We start from the raw sequence: 23,139 nt of genomic DNA, 5'->3' as shown, positions 1-23,139 counted from the left end.
TACCAATTACCCGAAGAGGTGTCAGATCTAGGTTCTCGGAGCAATCTTCTGTTCTTGATGGAGTTTAAATCGGGCATTTCTATTTTCTTTTTATTCGCATTCAAAACGCCTTCATTGGTCGGGAATGCAGTGCGGTCAATTATGTCTTTTTCCCCAATCCCAGGACCTGGATTGCTCTTAGCACAGCGACACTCGTCATTCGTCACTCCGCGGAAGTACAAAGTACTGTAGCTCAGCACCCTATCCACCCAAAATCTCAGTAGTCCCCACCTGTGGATATGATCAGGATTCTATAGAGTACGAGTATCAATCTATCCTGGGTAATGGCCGTCTAGCTCATCCCACATAAGCCATCACTTCCTAGCATCGCATCCCATTCCATCCATGGATGGTTAGAGAGGGACACACTACTAGTAGTGTTGAATGTCTCTTGCAGATTTGAAATATCATCGACAGATCGCCAAAAAAGAACATCAAATTACTCCAAAATCCTTTCAACCTCGTTTCAGCCAGGCGTCGCGAATTCATATTGACGGAGTTGATATTAGCCAGATCCGTGACCTGCGGCTCAACAACTGCAATAACTGGACAAAGTGTACGAGCGATGATTGGATTTTAGACCCTTGTCAGAGTTATTTATAGCTTATGTCTTTCTAGTAAATCTGACAAGAGTGTAGAGTTCAATCATCAGCTCAAACACGTCGTCGGTTTCTTGCAATGTTTTTGCCTGAAACCTGAAACTGGAAGCCAGGGATCTGACTGATGTCGACTCCATCAATATGGGTTCGAGACTTGATTAAAGCGAGGTTGAGTTTGGCGAGTGTTCTGGATAAGGATAAATGGCACTGTTGAGCAGTTTCACCCAACAGCGCTGGGGAGTTTGGAGATTGAAACCTCTTGATACGGGTTCTAGTAGACTGGGTATTTCTTGGTCACCACATCGTCGTGATCATCGGGTAACGAATGAAAAACGAACTGTGATCCAGTATCTCCAGCATTTTCTCATTGTAGGGATACCTATGTTAGTTCCCTCTCCAAGGTGGACAAATACCTAAGTAATCAGTAGGCCAGGTAAATCTTGTATCTCCTGATTTCCAAGGCTTCTATAATTCCTGGAGTATAACTTTGGACTCGTGTTTCGATGTAGCCTGTGACAACTAATTGTCTCTCGGATCTTAATTCCGGTGAGTGTGCATACCACCGAGCTTTGGCTTGTGATTAACAAGGCCCCGTGTATGACCCTCCGACTACTGTATGTGTCCGCTGGGTCTGCACAGAGTGAATCGTGGATAGGAAAGTTTCGACCCCACCGGATCAATAGCGTAGAGACTAGGTTTGGGTGCCATACTTCTAGGGGTGAACGGACCAAGGGAGTGAGAGCTACTAGTTCCTCTTGATAAACTATTAGATGGTCCATACAAACTAGTCTCCTGGGGGTTTAAATTGCATGTTAAATTTGGAGCCGATCCATGCCATGCTCGAGCAGTGCGGAGTACGGAGTAGAAGGGATCCAGACCGATCTACGGAGTACCATCCCTACGTATTTGCCTACTTTTACTTTTACTTTACAGATCAACGAATCACTCTGAAATCACTTCTTCCACAAATGTCGAAACAATGTAAATAAATGCTGTACTCTGTACATCAATGTGATTTGTGGCCATCCAATCTACGTGCCGCAATCGATCCATGGAACGCCTGGAACCCCCGATCGGGTTCTGATTTTTCGGGTCCCGCCTGGGAGGAACCAGCAGTCCCAGTCCAGTCCCAGTACCTCGGGGTCTCGTCCCCAGTCCCTGGTTGGATTTCAAGGTTTGATTCGCCCTTTCCCCACTCACCTCAGCTTCAGGAACTCTTCGCCGTTCCAACTTAACTTCCTCATTGATCTCCCTCCACACCATGTCCTACCAAATGTCCCACCTGGGCTCGCGGGGTACGTGTCGCGCCAATCCCTTCCCTGAAACAACGCGGAATCTAACACCTCCTAGCCTTCAACCACGACCAAAGCGGTGACTCCGAGGCCGAGTACGATCGCCTCCGCGATCTTGCGCGCCAGGAAGCCTCCAAGCGAGGCGAGTGCTTTCACCGGGTATGCCACACATCCTTCTGATTCCTCTGATACTTCTCCCTCTTTGCCTTTCTCCACGCGATCGCGTTGCGATGATCTATCCCCACTGGCGCAATCCGTCCTAACTCCACCCTTCTAGTCGAAGGAAGCCTACTCAAGCGGAGATGGCGCCGGCGCCAAACAGCTTTCGGAGGAGGGAAAGGCCCACGGCCGCAAGATGGAGCAATACAACAAGCAAGCGTCCGAGTACATTTTCCGTGAGAACAACGCCAATGGCCGCGTAGCGGCGGACACGATCGATCTGCATGGCCAATTCGTCGAAGAGGCGGAGGAGATCCTGGAGGAGCGCATTAAGTATGCCAAGTCCCATGGACAAAACCACCTCCATGTGTAAGTTTGCACTCCTCCTTGCCCTTTTTCCTGAACTATGTCTGTTTTCGCGACAGACCTACTAGGGATAAAAGAAAAAGAAAACTGCTAATACCAGAATTCCTCCAGCATCGTCGGTAAGGGCAACCACTCCGCCGGCCATGTCCAGAAGATCAAGCCTCGCGTCGAACAAGTTTGCAACGAACTCGGCCTGAAATATGCCACCGAGGACAATGCCGGCCGTATCTACGTCAACCTGACTGGTGGCGAGGCGGTCATGCCCGACTACCCTTCGCACCAGGCACCACACCAGGGCGGCTCGTACGGCGGGTACCCCGGCCAGCAGCAGGGACACCACCAGCAGCAACAACACCAGCAACAGCCTCAACAGCAGGATGAGGTGGAAAAGATTGTCAATGCGGTGTTGCCCAGGGTTCTGCGCAAGATGGAGAAGGCGTGCTGTGTGGTGATGTAATTATATATGGGGTCTATTTCGTCTTTCTCGCTTCACTGGGGGCTTTCTGCCGGTGTTTTCGTCGCTCTATAAAGTTGCATGGTACGCGTGAGTTTTTGATTAGGGCGATGTGCCCTAACAATCTATGGCTGGGAATTTACGACTCGTGATGAATGGATATTTATGCCCGATTTGTCAAGATGATACAAGGTTAATGTTCCAAGTCTACTTGGATTGGAATACTAGTACCGGTAATAGTTACTAGTAAGAAGTAGCTTATCTAGACAACACCACACATGACTCAATTTTAGATTGCAGAATAAATCTTATTGGATCTTGATGCACTGATCGACTACACCCCAAACCCAGCCCAGGCAATACATAGCAAAAACAACAAGTTGAAAAAAGAAGAACAAGGCTATAAAAGACATGAGTATCATCATTCCTCGCCGCCATTCAAACAGGCCAGCACATCCTCCAACTCAATCACGATCTTTTCTTCCAACCGGTTCTCAGCATCACGCTTCTTGTCCAGCGGCGGCTGCCTCGACATCTCGGCCTCCTTATCAGTAGTGGCGACGATACGGCCACGCAGGTACGGGCGGCGACTGAGCAGTTCTTCAATATCATCCTTGACGTGTGATCTATCCCACTTGAGTTCCTGGATGGACTGCGGGTCTAGACCAGCGCTGGGTCCGGCTTGACGGAAGCGGTCCAAAGCGACGGAGATCAGGGCAAGTGAATATGCCTCTGATGCCATGCTCAGGCTAATCCATTGCGATTGCGGGGTGGAGTGGCCGTGGGAAAAGGCTTCAGCGGCACGGTTGAGCTGGCCTTCGAATTGGTTGAGGAAGGCGGATACTTCGGGGGCGGCACGGACGACGTTGAAAAGGAGGTTTAGACACAACGGGAGGAAACCGCCGGTCCAGATTGTGTACAGTCGGGAGACAGTGTCGAAGGGTCCGAATCCCTTGGGTTGTTGGAGGATGTTGGTGAGGCGGCATGTCGACAGCTTGCCTAGGACTCCCTCCACAGCGAGGTGTTCCGCTAGCATGGGGAGAGTGGAGAGCTTAACAAGGAACGAAAGGCTGACTTCGCCGTAGACAGGGTCGCCGGCGATTGCTAGCTGATCTGCCCACGAGAAGAGTGTTGTCGCGTGTCGGACGGTTTCGTTGTCCTGGACGTGGAATGTGATATACTCAAAGAGTCGATCGGCGTCCTTGACCTGCAGACAAGTCTGGAGAATGGCAATGATGATCGCAAAATCCTTGGGCGTGCACTTATCCGGCTCGTCGTGCAAATATGAGGTCAGGGATCGGAAGCCTTGTGCGACAACAGTCTTGACAACTTCCACAATGACTGGAATATTGGATGAGACCTTCGCCGCCTTCGTGAGGACCTCTGGCTGATTCTGCAATCGGGGCACATCCACATGGAATTGGAGGGCTAAGAATAGCACATTGAGGAGGGAGCGATAGTATTCTGTGTCATCGGCAACGAGGGCTGCCTCGTAGGTTGGGTGACGAGAGCGCAGTGCTTTCCAAACCACTTCGAGCAATTGAAACACCTCAGCACCTCTAGCTCCCTCTTCAACGAGACATTGAGTCAGTGCCTGGGCAAAATCAACTCGAACTTGCTGAATACGTGCGAAGATGGCCTCTGGCGGGACAGGTCGACTATTGGCTTCAAGGCATTTCTGTGCTACCTCTGCCATCAAGATGGGTACCATTTGGCCAGCTCTCATAAAGTCCTGGCAATGTTCAACAGCGAAGAATTTCCAGCTGTTTAGAAGAGTCTGCAAAATTGTTAGGAACGATCCACAAATTAATCGAAATATTCAGACAAAACTTACCATCTGTGCTTCAACAAGTGACAGGTTGATGTTGGCCCTCTCAAACTCCTCGGAGAAGCCTTGTTTGCGGTTTCCCGCCCAGGCAAAGTCATACGACAAGAGCTGTTGTCCCATACCCAGGTTGTAGTAGTAATCACGTCCTAGAGTGCGGGACTCAAGTGCAGATCTCTTGAAGTCCGTCATCTTGCAACCGGAGTAGCGCCTCTCGAAGTTTTTCTTCAAGTTGGTGTGCAAAGAAGCATTGTAAGCTGAGACCTCCACGGCATCCTTAGATAGCCACTGTACCAGGGGGATGAGGTCAGCGAAGAATTTCCGACCTCGCTCAAGAGTTGCTTTATCTGATGGTGCTCCCCTGATCAGTTCCTTGAATGGGAAGAGGTAAACAGCGCAGATGTCTGTAACAACGGCCGCAATACGTGTCGCAAATATTTGCTCGGATACAGGCAGAGCGGAAATTTTCAGCTTCGAAACATAATGTAATATGCCGTCGAAGAATTGAGTGTGTTTTTGCAGGTGAGGCGAAGCCCATGGCCAGTTTTCCTGGGCTCGAGAAACAAACTGAAGTAGGGATAAAGCCACTTGAGGATCTTCCTTCTCGAGATGGGCAAGCTTATCAAGAGCAATTTGTAAGAATGGCGCGCCTCTCATCTTCGGGCCACCGGTATCTGTCTTCTTCAAAGTTTGACGAGGAGATGCGCCAGTGAGAATGAAAACGGCCAACCATTGTTGACGTTTGCTCACAAAGGTCGACAGCAGGTGCCAGATCGCAAGAAGCAGAGGCTTGTCGTTAAGTGACTTATCAAGCTGGGCGAGCACGTCAAGGAAAAGGCAAGCCGACTCTGCCCCAAGATGACCAACAAGAGATGGAGGTTCCTTGTCGGAATTTGAAGAAGCACTTGTGACCAAGGTGTCCAATAACGATACAACCGGCAGTTTGTAGGCATCATTAAGAGCGTAAAGTTTGGTCAGAACCGGGGTAGCTTTGAACAATTGCTCCTCGAGAAGTGAGGCGGGCTTCTCAGCGAGTCGTGCCGACTGGACAAGCTTATCACTCAGCCTGAGAGTGGAGCTGACCTGGTCAACAACTAGGTCAAGGTAGCGGAGGTGAAGGGTAGGTGGAGTTTGGAGACCATCGGTGATCAGCCGGAGGATAGCGTTAAAAGGTAGGTCAGTGGCTGAACGAGGCCGCAGCATGTCCAGAATGTAGGCCGCAGAATCAGAAAACACGCCAGTGATTTTTGATTCAAGTTTCGTAGAATCATTGATTCCGTAGACGTAGTAAAGGATGCGATCGAAAACCTTGGCAAGACCAGCACTAATGCCGAATTGTTGCTCAGGGAAGTTGAACCTCCAGTTACCATTGCTGTTGAAAATCTCAACCATTGTCCGGGTGAAATTCAGCAAAATAGTTCTCATGACATGGGAGGGGATACCCGCACTCCAGTCCGATGCGATTGTCGATTTGCCCGAAACACTACCAGGGCACTTGCGAAGTACTGCGCGTGAGACAGCATCGTCGACAGCAGCCTCGAACAAGCGAAGGGTGCTGAGAAGGAATGGATACTCCCCAGCGGGGATCTCTACTGCCGAAATGATCGCAGCTAATACTCCGCCTTTGCCGTCTGACCCGATGAAGCTGCTGCGACTCAAAAATGGCCAGATTCTGTTGGGAAGGACATGGAGAACCTCTTGGATGAATTGCATGCAGACCATCAGTAGATCCAATGCCTCCACAGCACCACCCGCGAACCAACATTCTGTAGGTTGCGCTCAAAGATATCCAACACCACCGAGATGATATCGCCTTGGCGCGACAGCCCATCACTGGCCATTTCCAAAATTCTCTTCGCGCTAGTACCCGGGGAGTCATGGGTGTGGACATCTTGAGAGCTAGCCACAAGGTCAGCTAGGAGACCGATTATCTCGGTGCCACACTCGGGATCCCAGCCAGAAGTGTCACCGCCACTCTCACTCCACTCTTCTAACCAGCTTCCCAAGTAGCTCAGACACGAATACTCATGTTGCCACATAATGACGGCCGGTCTCGATTCAGAAATAACTTGTCCAACAGCCGTGGCTGGAATCTCCGACGACCCGTGTACCACAAGAGCATTATCCGGCTCATTGCTGACCAGACGACTGTGGGAAAGAGACTCGAACATCGGAAGGGCTTGTGTCAGGGACACGAAGTTGGCATTCTCATCTTCTCGAATCGTCTCGTATCCCTGGAAGTCTGACGTGACTGCCTGTGTGAAGGTACTGATACTCTCGAGTTCTTCGACAATCTCTGGTAGGCCGTCCTCATTGATCAAGTGTGGACTCACGAGCGCACGGCAGAGCTTCAGAAATGGGACTGTTTCGTACGGAAATCTGGAACGTGAGACGCGGAAGATCTCATCCATAAGTATTGGAGTTTTGGCAAAGACAGACTTTGGTTCACTGGCAGGGCTAAGCGAATCTTCTGAGGGACAGGACGAAGAGTTTGGCGTCCCACTGAGAATTGCCAACAGAGCCTCCACAATCTCGGGTGAATAGTCAGTGTATCTGATTGTCTCGCGAACAAGATCAAGCATAGCCAGACGCGTCCAACGGTATGTTAAACCATCATCGATTGCTGACATAGACCCCGCCTTGGCAGAGAGTGTGATGATCGTGCTGAAGGCCAAATCTCTGACCTGATCAGAAGTCAGATAAAGCAGAGGGTCCTGCTCCTCATTCATATGCGGTGGTCGAGCACAGTCAATCAAGTCTTCGTAAAGAGACGGCTCAGATCCCCCAGACGGCCCTGCGGTACGCGCTTGGAAAGATTCCACAGCACTATTCAGTTGCTTCATCTCTCGATCTTGTTGCTCTTTGGAAGCTAGGTTTTGCAAAGTGTAAAGTATCAAACCCCAGGAGAATGCAGCTGGGTTGGCAGTGACCATTGTCGTCGTCGTGCAGGCGTTGAGTAAGATCTCTGTTATTCTAGGTATCCTTTCCTTGGAGAGAAAATATGCGTCCTTTCCACAGGAGATGACTGGGGGCGTGTTCGGGTCCCCCCATGGATCCGATCACAAGGGAAACTTTCAAGAAGGCGAGGGTGGTCAGCGAAACAAAAGATTGGAGTGGTAATAGCAGCTCCTTGGGTTGCTCGCAAGGCTGTAGTGCTAGTCAGCATTCAAGGTCCTAAAATTCCATCAATGTCGTCACTTACCACTTGCAAATATTCCAAAAAGTCATACTCCGCCATCAGCTCCAGCCAGGACTCCACAAGGATTCCAGAGGGCACTTCCGTTGATTGTTGAAGAGAATGAAACATCAGCTGGAGGATATGTACAATTTCCTCTACTAGGGTTGTCTTCCAGGCGGCTTCTGTTTCTTGGTTACTCTCAGAGGCGCCCAGCCAACCGCCATCTGCGGCCACGTCCTTTAGGCGCCTTCGAATGCTGGCGATACACTCTTCCAAAAATTGCTTCAATCCATCACCGGCTGCTTTCTCTCTGAACAGAGACATGCCTAGCTTGGACAATGCAAGTTTGCGCGCGGCGCCCGCCTCGTCAGAGTTGTGTGAGTCGTTTGCACGATCGTGAAGGGATAGAACCAGCAGCTTGCGGAGGGTCTTTAGGGTATGGCCACGCTCGGAGATGTAGATATTGCGTAGTCGCAAGCGTCGGTTTCTTTCCGTGTCGAAGGAAGACGTATTGTCATCACCGCCAGTTTGCCTCAAGATACTGGCGAGGTTCGGGCCAGCTACCGAAACACGAAGGTTGTCGACACCCGCCGCGCTTTGCAGACTCGTAGCCTCCTCATTGGGAAACTTAGTTGTGAGACGTGCGGCTGGGCGATCCTGCCATTCGAGGATAGCGATGCGCAGAGCGGTAATCTCGTCGATATTGGCGGTCTGACTGAGCCATTGCGCATCTGCCTTGATCTCCTTCAGATCGAATGAGCTTTTCGAATTCGTTTCGGCATGGATTGCGGCGGTCTTGGACTCGAATTCGGACTTAGATTTCGCGGAAGGGCGGGAGAAAGGGCTCAGACTCTGGGATAATTGCTGAGTGCTGTCGGGGTGCGAAAGGAAGGCGGCGACATTGTCTACATCGTCGGTCAGGCGTTCGGCGTCATTCGTATAGAGAAATGCATTCTTCCAGGACCTATCAAACGATCAGTATCAAATTTCAACCCAAGAAGGTCAGTGAGGTCGTACAAGAGCTGAGAGTCCCCGGAGAAGCACTTGTCCAGGGACGGGAAATAGGCCTCCGGGATGGGAGCCATTTGGCAGGACAATTAGATCATCATAAGACCAGAGGATAAAGTGAGGACGAGTGAGAAAGAGAAGGCGACAACAGGATCGATCACAATGATAGCTCAGATAGCTTTCGGGGAGCTCCAGCAGAAAAACATCTTTCACCGCGGCGCGAAGTCAAACAATCCGCATTGCCTATCTGGGACTAGTGTTGGGCGGTGAAGGTTTGCGAACCCAACCATATGTCGGTCCTTTTGAGTCACTCGAGTCAATCAGTTGGCTTGGTTCTTTGCTTTTTGGTGATTACGACGATTACGACGATCCGATCATTACAGTGAGGTACTTTCAATTCGGGTCTTACTCTCCATCTGCCACCTCCTCTCCTTCCCCTCCACGACCACCTACAGCAGCCATGGCAGATCTCGTCGACCATTCACCCCACCATCCCACCAAGGTTGCCCGCCTGGATAGCGCTTCCAATGTTATTCTTATCGACAACTACGACTCGTTTACGTGGAATGTCTACCAATACTTGGTGCTCGAGGGTGCCACAGTCACTGTCATCCGCAACGACGAAACCACTGTGGAGGATTTGGTTGCGAAGAAGCCTACTCAGCTAGTGATCAGCCCCGGACCTGGACACCCCTCAACCGATGCGGGAATTAGCAATGCTGCGATTAAGCACTTCAGCGGGAAAATTCCTATTTTCGGTGTATGCATGGGTCAGCAATGTATCATTCAATCCTTCGGAGGCAAGGTCGATGTGACGGGTGAGATCCTCCACGGCAAGACATCGGTGTTGAAGCATGACGCTCGGGGAGTCTACGAGGGATTGCCTACTGTCCTCTCCGTCACTCGTTATCACTCACTTGCCGGAACCCATTCGACCATCCCGGACTGTTTGGAGGTCTCGTCGTGGGCTGAGCTCGAGAACGGTAGCGGTAAGAGTGTCATCCAGGGAATCCGACACAAGGAACTTGCAGTGGAGGGCGTCCAATTCCACCCGGAAAGCATTTTGACCGAGTATGGGCGAACAATGTTTAAGAACTTCCTCAAGCTCACCTCGGGCACCTGGGCTGGGAACAACAAGGGTCTCGCGACTCCAGTCAAGGACGCCGCTAAGCCCGCTGCTCCCGCGGACAAGAAGCTCTCCATTCTTGATAAGATCTATGCTCATCGTAGAAACGCCGTTGATGAGCAGAAGAAAATCCATGCATCACGCCCCGAGGCTCTTCAGGCTGCTTACGATCTGAACATCGCGCCGCCACAGATCTCGTTCCCTGACCGTTTGAGACAATCGGACTATCCTCTATCTCTGATGGCCGAGATCAAGCGAGCATCTCCCTCTAAGGGCATCATTTCCGCGGACGTGTGCGCCCCCGCTCAAGCACGCGACTATGCCAAAGCTGGCGCCAGTGTAATCTCTGTTTTGACCGAACCCGAATGGTTTAAGGGTACTATTGATGATCTTCGTGCAGTTCGCCAGAGCCTGGAGGGGTTCACTAACCGACCGGCCATTCTACGCAAAGAATTTGTCTTTGATGAATACCAAATTCTGGAGGCGCGTCTTGCCGGCGCTGACACTGTTTTGTTAATTGTGAAGATGCTTAGCACCGAACTTCTCACACGCCTATACAACTACTCTCGCAGTCTGGGAATGGAGCCTCTTGTCGAAGTTAACACCCCCGAGGAGATGAAGATTGCGGTCGATCTCGGCTCGCAAGTGATCGGTGTCAATAACCGGGATTTGACTAGCTTTGAAGTCGATCTCGGTACCACAAGTCGTCTCATGGATCAAGTGCCGGAAAGCACCATTGTGTGCGCTCTGAGTGGTATCACGGGTCCGAAGGATGTGGAGGCATACAAGAGTGAGGGTGTCAAGGCCATCCTGGTTGGAGAGGCTCTGATGCGGGCTCCAGACACAGCGGCCTTTGTTGCGCAACTTCTTGGTGGATCCACTGACAAGACTTCCGCGTCATCAAGCTCGCCCTTGGTCAAGATCTGTGGCACCCGATCTGAGGAAGCCGCCAAGGCCGCCATCGAAGCCGGTGCTGATCTGATCGGCATCATCATGGTCCAGGGCAGGTCAAGACTGGTACCAGACGACGTCGCTCTCCGTATCTCTCAAGTTGTCAAGTTTACACCCCGACCGGTGCTTGGATCAGAGCCTGCCTCGAAGGCAACTTCAACGGAATGGTTCGAAAACTCGATTAATGTGCTGCGTCACCCCTCTCGTGCACAACTTGTCGGTGTGTTCATGAATCAGCCGCTGTCATACGTGCTTTCGCAACAACAAAAGTTGGGACTTGATATTGTTCAACTCCACGGCTCAGAACCATTGGAGTGGGCAAGTTTGATTCCTGTGCCTGTGATTCGCAAATTCGCGCCAGGCGATATTGGAATTGCGCGCCGTGCCTACCACACACTTCCGTTGCTGGACTCCGGTGCCGGTGGATCTGGACAACTTCTGGAGGAGGCGGGCGTACAAAGGGTCCTTGAAAGCGATGAAGGTTTGCGGGTCATTCTTGCGGGTGGTCTGAACCCCGACAACGTCGTCGACACTGTTACCAAGCTTGGCAAAGCGGGATCCAAGGTGGTTGGACTGGATGTCAGCTCTGGTGTCGAAACAAATGGCTCACAAGATCTGGACAAGATCCGTGCCTTTGTAAAAGCGGCCAAAAGCGTTCGTTCATGATTCATGCCAGTGCTAGGTGACTTCTCTTCTCACCTCACAATTAGTTCAATTCTTGTTCATAGAAATCCCAATCTTTCGGTTATCTTTTAGATACTTGTCAATTCACTTCTCGGCATGTCAACTATCTCCCTTCTTGTCTCTTTCCTTATTTTCCTTTGTAACATCCCATTTGCATCTCCACCGGATCTATCTACGTTGTCACATGAATCTACCCTGAATTCTCATCTTCCTCTTACATCTACTCCATCGTCAGCTTCTAGCTGAAAATCCAATCCCTGGCCGAGCCAGATCGTCATCACCTGGGGAGCTTTACTACTACTACCATCTCAGGCTCTCACCAGCTGTCCTTCGAATCAATACTCAAGATTCTTCATTCTTGGTAAGCCACCTTTCTACACTGTTCCCCAACCGCTTGTCTTTCCATACGCCTTTAATCTACTAGAAAAGCTTGCGCTGACTTGATCATCACTTTTCGCCAGCTAAGAGCAAAATGGGCAAGACATTTGAGAAAATTAGACTCTGTTCGGTGGGAAAACTCCAGGATGCAGACAAGATCCCCCAGTGGGTTCGAGCCAATGGCGGCGACTACACGAAGAACGTTGACAGCAGAACAACACATCTCGTCACTACAAAGGAAGCCTACAAGCAAAATGTTGAAGTGGGTAAGTTTTCTCTATCTTCACTTCGTTATTGTATTTGAACAACTTCCAAATCTAATCAATCACAGTCAAAGAAGCCAAGAGTCTGAAAAATGTCAAGATCGTCTCCTTTGACTGGCTTGAGGATTCCCTACTTTCTAAAACACGCCGGCCCCTGAAAGAGGCTCCATATCTCTGGTCGAATCTCTTATCGGAAAGGAAAACGAATGAAGCAACTGCACAGTCTCCAGCGGTGTCCAAATCCCCGCAAAAAATATGTGCGTGAATGTGCTTTCCTGGCATCAATATTTTTCCTAACTGCGTTACGAATAGGGGATCCATTTCTACCAACGCCAAAGAAGGGTACCAAAGGAGCGAAGGGAACGAATCGAGGTATCTAAAGTCACATTCGTTCCCTGTCTGTTGATTTCACTGACGTGAGACATCGCCAGGCCGAGTCTATCAAGAACCTGACAATGGAGATCTCTGGAAAGCAACAATCGTGCGGCCTTGCAATCCCCCGCGCCAGCGTGAGAAGTACCAGCTGGCGGTATGCTCTAATATGTCTCTTCAGGCTATTCAAGTTGTGGCTTACTGACAAGTATATAGATCATGCAATCATTTGCAAAACAACCCAGCTACAGCACTTATGCAAAGTACAGCCGGGTTGGTACGTCGAAAGTCCACCTCCTCTTACCTGCACAGAAGAACCTTTCCGCTGCCATGAAAGCCTTTGCCGAGTTCTTCAAAGAAAAAACTGGCAAGGAATGGGAAAGTCGAGCCGATAAAAAGATGCCACTGCCCAAATGCAATGACGCTGGAGAGCCCCTGCCTGCGCATGAGGGCTGGTATGCAATGGAGATCTACGAAAACATCTTTACGGATTACCTGAAGAGCTACCAGGATCCCTGCGGCCCGACTCAAGTCGACGTTCAGGATACAGTCAATCCAGTGCCCGAACAGCCCGCCAGTGACAGTGCCACAAAGAACCTAGATGGACCCTCCGAGGGACTGAGCGAGGGTCATGTCTTGCTGGAATCGCTCATATTGATGGAATTCGGACCATCTACTACGAACAAGCCAGAGGAAAAGATTAACACAGCAGAGGAGCCCTCTGAAGTTGTTGCAGACCGAGGTAGTTGAGAAGAGATGATAAAAGCCAATAACATGACGATCGGACGAGAGGCTAAGCGAAGGATCACTGGGCATTTGATATTCAGAGTCATGTTCTAGGGTTTAGCGAGGATGCGAGAAGAAATAATAAGCTGCGGCTAACGAAAACAGGGCGATATCGGTCTCATTTTGCAGTGTATCTCAAATTGAATCTGACATACCTCCAAGCAGTGCGTGATTTTCAATAGATTTTTGGTGATAAGTATAGTATGGAGTACTTGAGTACCTACTAAGTAGTGTAGGGAAAGCCTTGAGCAACCACTAGTAAGGTATCACGATCCTGAGGTCCTACCTGGACACTGCCAGTGGGATTTGAATCTAGTAGGAAACTGCTCATTCAGTACTTAGAAGTTTTTTAAGGTAATTAGTACCGGTATCAATAAATAGAGAGCTGCCATAGGATTTATACAAGTAGTAGTTTCTGACCCAGGCTGTAGTATGAGGTATAAGTAAACTAAAAAGGCTAGAGACTAGTTGAGCGCCCTGATCTCTGCCCCCCCCCAAGGGGAACAATTAGCTACCCAAGATGGAATGGAGTAGCCAATATATTCCATCGTAGGTAGCTACTAGTAGTCTGCCATTAGAAGGCAGTTGATAACTTGAATGGTGGGCAATAGGAAGTTTCCAACTTTTGCACCTGGGCAAGACCATTGTACCTTCCCGCCGTCAACAACTTGAAGTCCAAACTTGAATAACACGGAAAGAACGACCGTATATCCAAAATATACTACTAGTAGTATGGCAATCACCACTATACTTTCCCGTATGTATTTAGAGTACGTCACAGCAGGTCCACGAGCGCTCTTGCCTTAGATCTCCCTGGATGTAGTACTAGTACTAGTAGTATATTATGATTCCTACTGCACCTCGCTCGAACTCGACACCCCAACCAACTTCAAGTTTCGCCCTATTCACCCTCTCACCCCTGAAAATCGATGGCCATCTCTTGTCATTGAAGTCGGAGTCTCAGAATTCAAGAACAAGCTGCGGGCTGATACGCCGTGGTGTCTCGCAAATGGGGAGGGCAAAGTAAAGCTCGCCATTACTATTGCAGTGAATTCGAGAGTCCCAGAGCTCATATTTTGAGGCACTCGAACTCGTTTTACCTCTTCCAGCCTTGAACAACAACCGCCTGCGTTACCAAACACGCGTGCGGCAAAGGATCATCGTCCCAAAACCGCAAGGTGGAGATAACATGTCGATACGTTGTGATCCGGATACTCAACTCTACATCTCATGTAAAAAATAAATAATAAAACTTCTGCGACGCTCCCCTGTACCTCCAGAGACGGAGACCAACCTTGGAATATTTCTCCCGAGTCTCTCAAGATGATTGGATGGTTCACCTGGCTTGAGCTAGAAATCTGATCCGGCCGTTCTTGTGTCCCGTGTCTTTCGCTCACTCTTATGTTCACCCGTGTTTTTCGCTCACTCTGAATGACGCTATGTTTGCTTCTCTCTAATTATTAACCCTTGAAGTTTTACTCTTACTCAATGAAATACCCAGTATGCTGTCAGAACTTTCAACAAATTTCTTATTTCGCATTACTGAAAAGGCCGGGGACTTGTCACCACCAACCTATCTCATTCCCATAGGGTATTGTTATGAAGGTAAAATAAGAGTCTAAGTACATGAGTTGGTAAAACAGGAGCTTTTTAATAACCCTTAACACCGATGCGCCAGTTAATTGACCAATAAATTGCCAAAAAATCCCATATGCCATATCTTTTCACGCCTGCAATCGACACCATGATGAAAATTCGTGGACACTTCAGAGGTAATCCTTCTTTCTGCTAGTCCTTGTGTACTGAGTGAGCGCCCATTCAATGTCACCACTGGAGCCCTTCTCGAGGGTACCGCCCCGGATTTCGAAGAGTCGCATCGTCATGCGCGGTCCGACCTCAGCAAGCTCAACGTCCCGATATCCGGTCTTGACAAAAACATGGTGTCGGACCTCAATGCTGTCTTCCTTGTTGACGAAGCTGACGACACGGTTTCCAACCTTTCCGGTTTCACGGGGAGGGAAAAGGTGCTTCAGAATCTGAACGACGCGGGTACCTAGCTTTGTGGTGAAGCCCTCGAAGACCAGGTGGGGGTAGCTCTCCGAGACAGTACCACGGGCGGAGTTAGGAATATCGGCGCGAAGAACGACGTTGTGAAGCGAGAAACTGGCAGTCGGGCCGTGGGGAAGATGGCAAATAGTCATGGCGGTAGGTGTACCACGGTGCTCGTGCAGAAGAATCATGTCGGTCAAGGAAGCGGAGGTTGCGCTTGAGACGAGGTCAGGAAGAACGAGGTTACCACGATTGAGGCGAATGGCAGTGGGAAGCAAAAGTCGAATCTCCTTGGCAAAAGCGCCGAGACGAGCAGAAGGCGAGCGAGATGTGGTGACCAAAGGCCGGGGGTCGATGACGCCGGACGTCAAGGCGTATTCGTCGTCAATATCCACCTCGTCATCCTGGCCCTTCGATTCATCGTATTTGAAATCTTCGCGAAGAGACTTGTCGTTTGCGATCGTGGGATCTAGAGGTTTTCCAGAGGCGAGAGAGGCCTTGAGCTGGGCTCGCTTCTCGGCGATAGAGGCATCGCGGAGCAGCAGGGCTCTCCGATAGAGATAATCACGGCGTTCGCGGGTTTGTCGGCGCTATTATGAAAGTTAGAATATGCAGAAAATCCCAGAGCAAGTGGTATACACATACCAACATGTTGCAAAAAGTGTGGCTGCAAAATGTAGATGATCTCCAAAAAGATTGGAGGCGGGCAACTTTTTTTTTCTTGCAAACTCCGGGGCTGCGCAGATGGAGGCTTCCGCCTGCCGTAGTGGGATCCCACTGATAGAGAATCCGGATCGCAGATGCGGAGGCGCTTTTTGTCCACCCAGACTTTTCGACTTTCTTTTGTCGGGCCTTTTTATGACAAAGAGCTGGACGTGACGTGAGCCTATTCCTACTGTCCATGTCCACTCCTTTTCCTCACTAATTTCACCTGGTCCTTTTTAGATAACCGTTCCTTTGCCCCTCAGGCACCACACAGTCAGAGCGGGCCTTTAAGATTCACACTGGATGACCGGATTGTCCGCTACGCTCATTTGATTACGACTCGGAAATTTCCTCTTGGTTTTAAGCGCATGTTTTTCTCACCTTGAACTCACCTTTCTCTTGCTCGCTTCACTCTGGGCCAACTTTTGACAACCTTCATCCACCATGGATTCCTACCCCCCAGGCCTGGCGGATGACTCTCAGCTGGATGATCATAATGCTGCTCTCGGCAGAGCTCGACCACGTCGGCACGATGACGAAGATGAAGGATCGGATATCCTAGAAGATGACGACTTGGAGAGCACTATCGGAGGTCCCGCCAACGGAAACCAGAAAAGCCAGGGATATGCGGAGGAAGAGAAGGAGCTCCCTGCTCATGCATGCGCGTGAGTATCTTTGAACGGTACGATACATGTGTGATCGCAGATATTAACAACAAGTCTTTATCAGGTACTGTGGCATTCATAACCCTAGCAGTGTTGTGAAATGTCTTTCTTGCAACAAATGGTTCTGTAGCGCTCGCGGCAACACCTCCTCTTCTCACATCGTCAATCACCTTGTTCGTGCTCGTCACAAGGAAGTTCAACTTCACGCGGATTCTTCCCTTGGTGATACCATCCTCGAATGTTACAACTGCGGTACCAAGAATGTTTTCCTGCTCGGCTTCATCCCTGCGAAATCCGACACGGTCGTCGTTCTTCTCTGTCGTCAGCCATGTGCGGCCATGCCGTCTTCTAAGGATATGAACTGGGATACCTCGCGCTGGCAGCCACTTATCGAGGACCGCTCTTTCTTGCCCTGGCTTGTGGGCGCGCCCACTGATCAAGAACAACTCCGCGCTCGCCACCTCAGCCCTCAACTGATCGCGAAGCTGGAGGAAATGTGGAAAGAGAACTCCCAAGCGACCCTGGATGATTTGGAGAAGGCTACAGCCGTTGACGATGAGCCCGCCCCGGTCCTCCTGCGTTACGATGATGCTTACCAGTATCAAAATATCTTCGGTCCTCTCGTCAAGATCGAGGCTGATTACGACCGCAAGCTCAAGGAATCCCAGTCCCAAGATGGCCTTATTGTTCGTTGGGATCTTGGTCTTAACAACAAGCACCTTGCTAGTTTTGTTCTTCCCAAACTTGAACTAGGAGACGTAAAGTTGGCAGTTGGCGATGAGATGCGCTTGAAGTACACTGGGGAATTGCGATCCAAGTGGGAAGGCGTTGGCTACGTTATCAAAATCCCAAACAACCAGTCCGACGAAGTCACTATCGAATTGCGCTCCAAAGGCGATCACAAATCAGTACCCACGGAGTGCACACACAACTTCACCGCCGATTATGTCTGGAAGTCGACTTCATTCGACCGCATGCAGCTCGCTATGAAGACATTTGCTGTCGATGAAATGAGTGTTTCGGGTTACATCTTCCACCGTCTCCTTGGTCACGAGGTTGCGGCTGCCCCAATGAAGACTCAAATTCCCAAGAAATTCAGCGTTCCTGGTCTCCCAGATCTGAACGGCAGTCAAATCAATGCCGTCAAGAGCGTGCTTCAGCGGCCTTTGAGTTTGATTCAGGGCCCTCCCGGAACTGGTAAGACTGTCACTTCCGCCACAATCATTTACCATCTAGCCAAGATCAATGGAGGTACGGTATTGGTGTGTGCTCCATCCAACGTTGCCGTGGACCAGCTTTGTGAGCGTATCCACCGAACCGGTCTGAAGACCGTGCGTGTGACTGCCAAGTCTCGAGAGGACGTGGAATCCCCTGTCGGATTCCTCTCTTTGCATGAGCAAGTTCGCCTGAACGATAGCAACATTGAATTGGTGAAATTAAACCAGCTGAAATCAGAATTGGGCGAGCTTTCCAGTCAGGATGAAAAGCGTTTGAAGCAGCTGACTCGCTCAGCGGAGCGGGGAAATTTTGAACAACGCGGATGTCATCTGCTGTACTTGCGTTGGTGCAGGTGATCCCCGTCTTGCCAAGTTCAAATTCCGAACTGTTTTGATCGACGAGTCGACTCAATCTGCTGAACCAGAGTGTATGATTCCGCTAGTCCTGGGCTGTAAGCAAGTCGTTCTGGTCGGTGATCACCAGCAGCTTGGCCCTGTGATCATGAACAAGAAGGCAGCCAAGGCTGGACTGAACCAATCTCTCTTTGAGCGCCTGGTCATCCTTGGTTGCTCGCCTATCCGACTGAATGTCCAGTATCGTATGCACCCAGGTCTTTCCGAGTTCCCTTCGAACATGTTCTACGAGGGTTCTTTGCAAAACGGTATTACCGTCCATGATCGCCTTCGTCGTGATGTTGACTTCCCCTGGCCCATGATGGACAACCCGATGATGTTCTGGTCAAACTTGGGCAACGAGGAAATCTCGGCATCAGGAACCTCCTACCTTAACCGTACTGAGGCAACAAATGTCGAGAAGATTGTCACCCGCTTCTTCAAGGCAGGTGTGCAGCCTAAGAGTATCGGTATCATTACTCCATATGAAGGCCAACGAAGCTATATCGTAAGCTCGATGCAGGCGAACGGAACGTTCAAGAAGGAGAACTACAAGGAAATCGAAGCTGCTTCGGTTGATGCATTCCAGGGCCGGGAGAAAGACTACATCATTCTTTCTTGCGTGCGTTCCAATGACCATCAGGGCATTGGTTTCTTGAGTGACCCCCGTCGTCTCAATGTCGCGCTTACACGAGCCCGATACGGCTTGGTCATCTTGGGTAACCCGAAGGTGCTCTCCAAGCATCCTTTATGGAACAACCTTCTACAGCATTTCAAGGAGCAGCACTGCCTGGTGGAGGGACCTCTGTCAAACTTGCAGGAATCGTTGATTCAATTCAGCCGGCCTAAGCAGGCCTACCGTGGCCCTCAGCGTTTCCAAATGCCCTTCAGCCAAGCCTCCAACGCCAACAATGCCCCTGTCAATGGCCGCAATGGTCATCGCAACGAGTATCATGATTCTGGCTCCGTTGTCGGCTATATCCCTGACGATGTTTCTTCTGTCCACGGTTCTACCCTAGGCGGAGTTGGCCTGCCTTCTGGATATCCTCCGATGTTCCAGAACTTCGCCGACCAGTGGCCGACGCTATCGGGCCGTCGAGCTAATGGCGGCCGGCCCAAGGGCGCCCCCAGCGTTGCTGGAGAGTCCGTGGCTGCTACGGAATCTGATGTTACTGGAAGCATTGTCGATGGAAGGAGCGCTGACCAAGGTGGAGTGAGCCTGACAGGCTTGAGTATCAATGATATGAGCAAGCAGCCCAGTCTAAGCCAGTCCGATCGTCTGAAGCGCTACGTGGAATCTGGTGGACGTGAGCCCTATCGTGTTGGTGTTCCAGACAACGGTAGTATCTTCGGAGGTAGCTCTGCCAGCATTCGCGTCACTCGCCCGGGTGTCAACGTTCACGATGACGATGACGCTCGCAGTGTCTCTACTGCCTTTGCTAGCCAGGTTGGTGGCAACTATGACTGAATGAAGCCCTCCAACGCCACATCATGTCCGGGTACCTCCAACAGGCCCGCCCTCGCTCATAATCCTGGGGAAACAAGAATCTCCCACGAAATGTCAGCGTTACTTCCACCAGAGTCCTGCCCGTCCATATCTTCCATACCGACCTGGGCTCCAGATCGGTGAGGCCAAGATTGGTCCGCTACTCTTCGGGCAACCAAACTTCTTTTGCACTCCCACTTGAGACCACTGTTTGTCGTCCGCTCAAGAGTATGGTACCCCTTGGTTCTTAACAAATCACCATTATCGTCACCGTGTCGAGATATTATTCTACACGGCAGTTAGTGGGCTTTAGGCGACTGGTATTGGTCTTGAAACATCGATTCATGACCTATGCCCCAACAAAAATGCCGGTTGCCCGCCCACAACGGGTCCGGTAGCTAGTAGTTAGCAGGCGACTTTGTCAATTCTTTTGCCCCTCTTGGGCTCGGTTCTTTCTAGCACTCCATGTTACACAGGTAGCTAGTTATCGTCTTCCTTCACAATCGAACCCAGTATGCTTTTACCTAATACTTCTCCCCCGGTATATCATTAGTTGGCATCATTTTAGCCCCAGCCCGTTTCAGTATCTCATGATACGGTGGGCAGTCATGGATTATGATCCCTGCTAAGAACCCATTCTTCCAACCCGGAACTCCCCGAGTAGAGCCATGGAGAAATAACGTCACGAAAACACCATATTCAGTCAAACGGAAATCTCCGTGCCCATTTGGCAGAATCGCTGCATACCAAGAAGCTAGTATTCTAAAGTCTCAACACAGCCAGTTCTATTTTTTCACTCTGGGCCCTGATAGTCTAGCGAATCACACATGCATAAGCGATCTAAATGTCTTCTAGAACCCTCATGCCACATTTTTGCACTTTCTTAATATAGTATTTGTGGTGGCCTAGAAACCTTGGAAATTTGCGGGGGTGCCCAGCAGTGGCTGAGGGGATCAACGGCCCCCGAAATAGTTAGAATGTACATCCTGCACTCACTAACTCGTCGATCCGCCCCCACCTGTTGTCTGTCGTCTGTCGCACTGGAGACTTAGTTAGGGCTAGACTTTCTGCCCCGCTTCATCATCAACGCCCAACTCAAATCAGCTTGGAGAACCCAGCATGACAACAATACCGCCCCAGAATTGGAGAGTAGAGACAGGCTCATCGCTGATCTCCATCGGCTCACACCGTCTATGGGTCTCTGTCACTGGGCCACCGCGTAATAGCCCGCGGGATCCGCTGGTAGTCGTTATCGCCGGAGCTGGGGATGCCGCATCTTCATACAAAGCCCTCTCACCGCTGGTTTCTTCGTCATGTCGTATCTTGCTCTATGATCGCTCCGGCCTTGGCCGTAGTGAATCGAGCCCTAGTACTACTACTACTTCCTCGGGTCCCCAGATCACCATTCCCCACAGATATCAGGATCGATATCGCCGGCAGTTACGGCCGCAAGAGAACTACACAGCCTTCTTGAAACAATGCAGTTAGAACCTCCACTCGTTCTCGTTGCTCACTCATACGGGGCGATCATTGCCCGCGAGTATCTCCACCTCTATGACAGTGACGTTGCAGGAATGATCCTTGCTGATGGCTCCACCGAGCGCCAATGTGACTATTTTCGTCTCCCGGATCCTGATATCAATGCCGTATTGGGCGATCTCAGGGTGGCGCAGGTAACAGGGCTTCGGCAAGAAGCGAGACTATCGCGAGATGAGTGGAGGGAACGAGCGATTGATATTTCGCGCGGGGCTGCCGCTGCTGCCCAGACAGAAGCTAATTCGCATGCACTGAATATAGTTTGCCGCACGCTTGGGGACAAAGGACAGTTTCAGAACCGGGCGATGCGGGATCGGCCTGTGAGTGTGATTCGCTGTGGTATACGGGACTTTGAGCGCATCTACGAGGCGGGAATTGAGGCGGGCAATGGGACGACAGAGCAGAGACAGGCGTTTCGAAGGCTGTTGGATCGTTTGCCGTTGATTGACCAGGATGCTAAAGAAGAGCAGCTTCAGCTCTCATCGAATACGCATCTTGTTTACCTGCCGGAGTGTGGCCACAACGTTCATTTGACACGCCCGGACGTGGTGGCGGAAGAAATCCGGTGGGTGCTGGGGCGTGTTGACCAGTGGCAGGCTCTGGGGCGGGACGAGCTGAAGCTTTGATGTTTTTGTTCGTTGGCCATGGACCATGGTCAATCATGAGATTTTCCCTGCTCTGCCCTGGTATTGCGTACTCTGTCATACCCTGCCATGCAATGCTTTCGAGCTACTGGGCAAATTATGAATCTTGTAGCCTAAGTAGTTTGTTTGAGACTAATCGACATCCACTGCGCAGCAACCAAATCTACGAAACATTGCATCTTGAACACTATGTTTAGAATGCATAGCCCTTGAGATTCGCAAGCTTTCTGCAATAGACTGGTGGGTTCATTTTGAATTCATAGGAGCCTAACTCTTAGGGTGCCCAACCCTTACTGTGCAGTGCAGGTCAGGTGTAGACTGGCGAACAGCGCGCGCTTAATTCTTAATTTCTCGATGCCTGATCGCCTGCCGGTCACGTGGACAACACCTGCATACACCGCCACGCGTTGTTCACTTCACCGATTCCCGAGCATTCCACTCTGCGGATTTGTCAGGCACGTGTGGCAATTAAACAGACAGGTTTTAACCGGGAAATGGCTGCCTGACTGTTCTGCGCCGGTATTAACCCAAAGATCCCGTCTAGCTAAGCCGCCATGCTATGAGTCATGGCACTTCCATTCTTGCCACACTTCGTTCAGGCCGAGAGGTGGATGAGGGAGATAGGTGGGGGAATAAAAAGGAACAACACATCCCACATGCGCGTAGATCTGAGATTTTCAAGTTTAGCTCCTAGTTCAGACTGAAGAATCTGCTTGCATTGTGCATATTGCCCTGGCGTACCCTACATACTTCTCAGCTTTATCGGCAACTCCGCGCCACATCACAAGCGCGCCACATTCAGCCACGGCAGATCCACCTTCCTGCAAGCGGTCAACCCAGGCATAAAAGGTATAAATAGGAGGGCATTAAGGCACCCCAAGGCACCCCTTTCTTGCTACCTGAAAAATTTGGCACTTCCATCACTTTCCAAACTAGCTCCCCCCATCAAGATCCCCCGTTCTTC

The 23,139-nt window shown here is 50.5% G+C and overlaps 7 protein-coding genes across 7 annotated transcripts; 5 read left to right on the top strand and 2 right to left on the bottom strand.

Moving 5' to 3' along the window:
* Window positions 1–1,899: 1,899 nt before the first annotated feature.
* N7509_007249 (Smr domain-containing protein) lies at window positions 1,900–2,912 on the top strand (the record flags this gene model as incomplete). The annotated part of the gene is made up of 4 exons (XM_056631886.1): window positions 1,900–1,933; window positions 1,989–2,089; window positions 2,208–2,458; window positions 2,567–2,912. 4 exons carry the CDS (start codon window positions 1,900–1,902, stop codon window positions 2,910–2,912), a joined length of 732 nt encoding a protein of 243 aa, XP_056487437.1.
* Window positions 2,913–3,330: 418 nt separating this feature from the next.
* Window positions 3,331–8,997, bottom strand: N7509_007248 (nucleoporin; the record flags this gene model as incomplete). The annotated part of the gene is made up of 6 exons (XM_056631885.1): window positions 3,331–4,686; window positions 4,744–6,431; window positions 6,494–7,699; window positions 7,761–7,881; window positions 7,937–8,876; window positions 8,930–8,997. 6 exons carry the CDS (start codon window positions 8,995–8,997, stop codon window positions 3,331–3,333), a joined length of 5,379 nt encoding a protein of 1,792 aa, XP_056487436.1.
* Window positions 8,998–9,380: 383 nt separating this feature from the next.
* Window positions 9,381–11,663, top strand: N7509_007247 (bifunctional anthranilate synthase/indole-3-glycerol-phosphate synthase; the record flags this gene model as incomplete). The annotated part of the gene is made up of 1 exon (XM_056631884.1): window positions 9,381–11,663. The coding sequence occupies one exon, from the start codon at window positions 9,381–9,383 to the stop codon at window positions 11,661–11,663; it is 2,283 nt and encodes a 760-aa protein (XP_056487435.1).
* A 490-nt stretch (window positions 11,664–12,153) lies between these two features.
* Window positions 12,154–13,444, top strand: N7509_007246 (BRCT domain protein; the record flags this gene model as incomplete). The annotated part of the gene is made up of 5 exons (XM_056631883.1): window positions 12,154–12,325; window positions 12,391–12,579; window positions 12,635–12,694; window positions 12,754–12,851; window positions 12,911–13,444. The coding sequence occupies 5 exons, from the start codon at window positions 12,154–12,156 to the stop codon at window positions 13,442–13,444; spliced, it is 1,053 nt and encodes a 350-aa protein (XP_056487434.1).
* Window positions 13,445–15,246: 1,802 nt separating this feature from the next.
* Window positions 15,247–16,180, bottom strand: N7509_007245 (snoRNA-binding rRNA-processing protein IMP4; the record flags this gene model as incomplete). The annotated part of the gene is made up of 2 exons (XM_056631882.1): window positions 15,247–16,119; window positions 16,175–16,180. The coding sequence occupies 2 exons, from the start codon at window positions 16,178–16,180 to the stop codon at window positions 15,247–15,249; spliced, it is 879 nt and encodes a 292-aa protein (XP_056487433.1).
* A 498-nt stretch (window positions 16,181–16,678) lies between these two features.
* On the top strand, window positions 16,679–19,977 carry N7509_007244 (putative regulator of nonsense transcripts; the record flags this gene model as incomplete). The annotated part of the gene is made up of 3 exons (XM_056631881.1): window positions 16,679–16,899; window positions 16,964–18,329; window positions 18,412–19,977. The coding sequence occupies 3 exons, from the start codon at window positions 16,679–16,681 to the stop codon at window positions 19,975–19,977; spliced, it is 3,153 nt and encodes a 1,050-aa protein (XP_056487432.1).
* Window positions 19,978–21,473: 1,496 nt separating this feature from the next.
* Window positions 21,474–22,157, top strand: N7509_007243 (alpha/beta fold hydrolase; the record flags this gene model as incomplete). Its single annotated transcript, XM_056631880.1, has 1 exon — window positions 21,474–22,157. The coding sequence occupies one exon, from the start codon at window positions 21,474–21,476 to the stop codon at window positions 22,155–22,157; it is 684 nt and encodes a 227-aa protein (XP_056487431.1).
* Between the last annotated feature and the right edge of the window lie 982 nt (window positions 22,158–23,139).

The sequence above is a fragment of the Penicillium cosmopolitanum genome (assembly GCF_028827165.1).
Source record: "Penicillium cosmopolitanum strain IBT 29677 chromosome Unknown utg000008l:1.0-4398992.0:1.0-4402845.0, whole genome shotgun sequence".
In the NCBI taxonomy this organism is placed as follows: domain Eukaryota; kingdom Fungi; phylum Ascomycota; class Eurotiomycetes; order Eurotiales; family Aspergillaceae; genus Penicillium; species Penicillium cosmopolitanum.
Note: the sequence above shows the minus strand (reverse complement) of the source record. Positions and strands in the feature narration are given on the sequence as shown.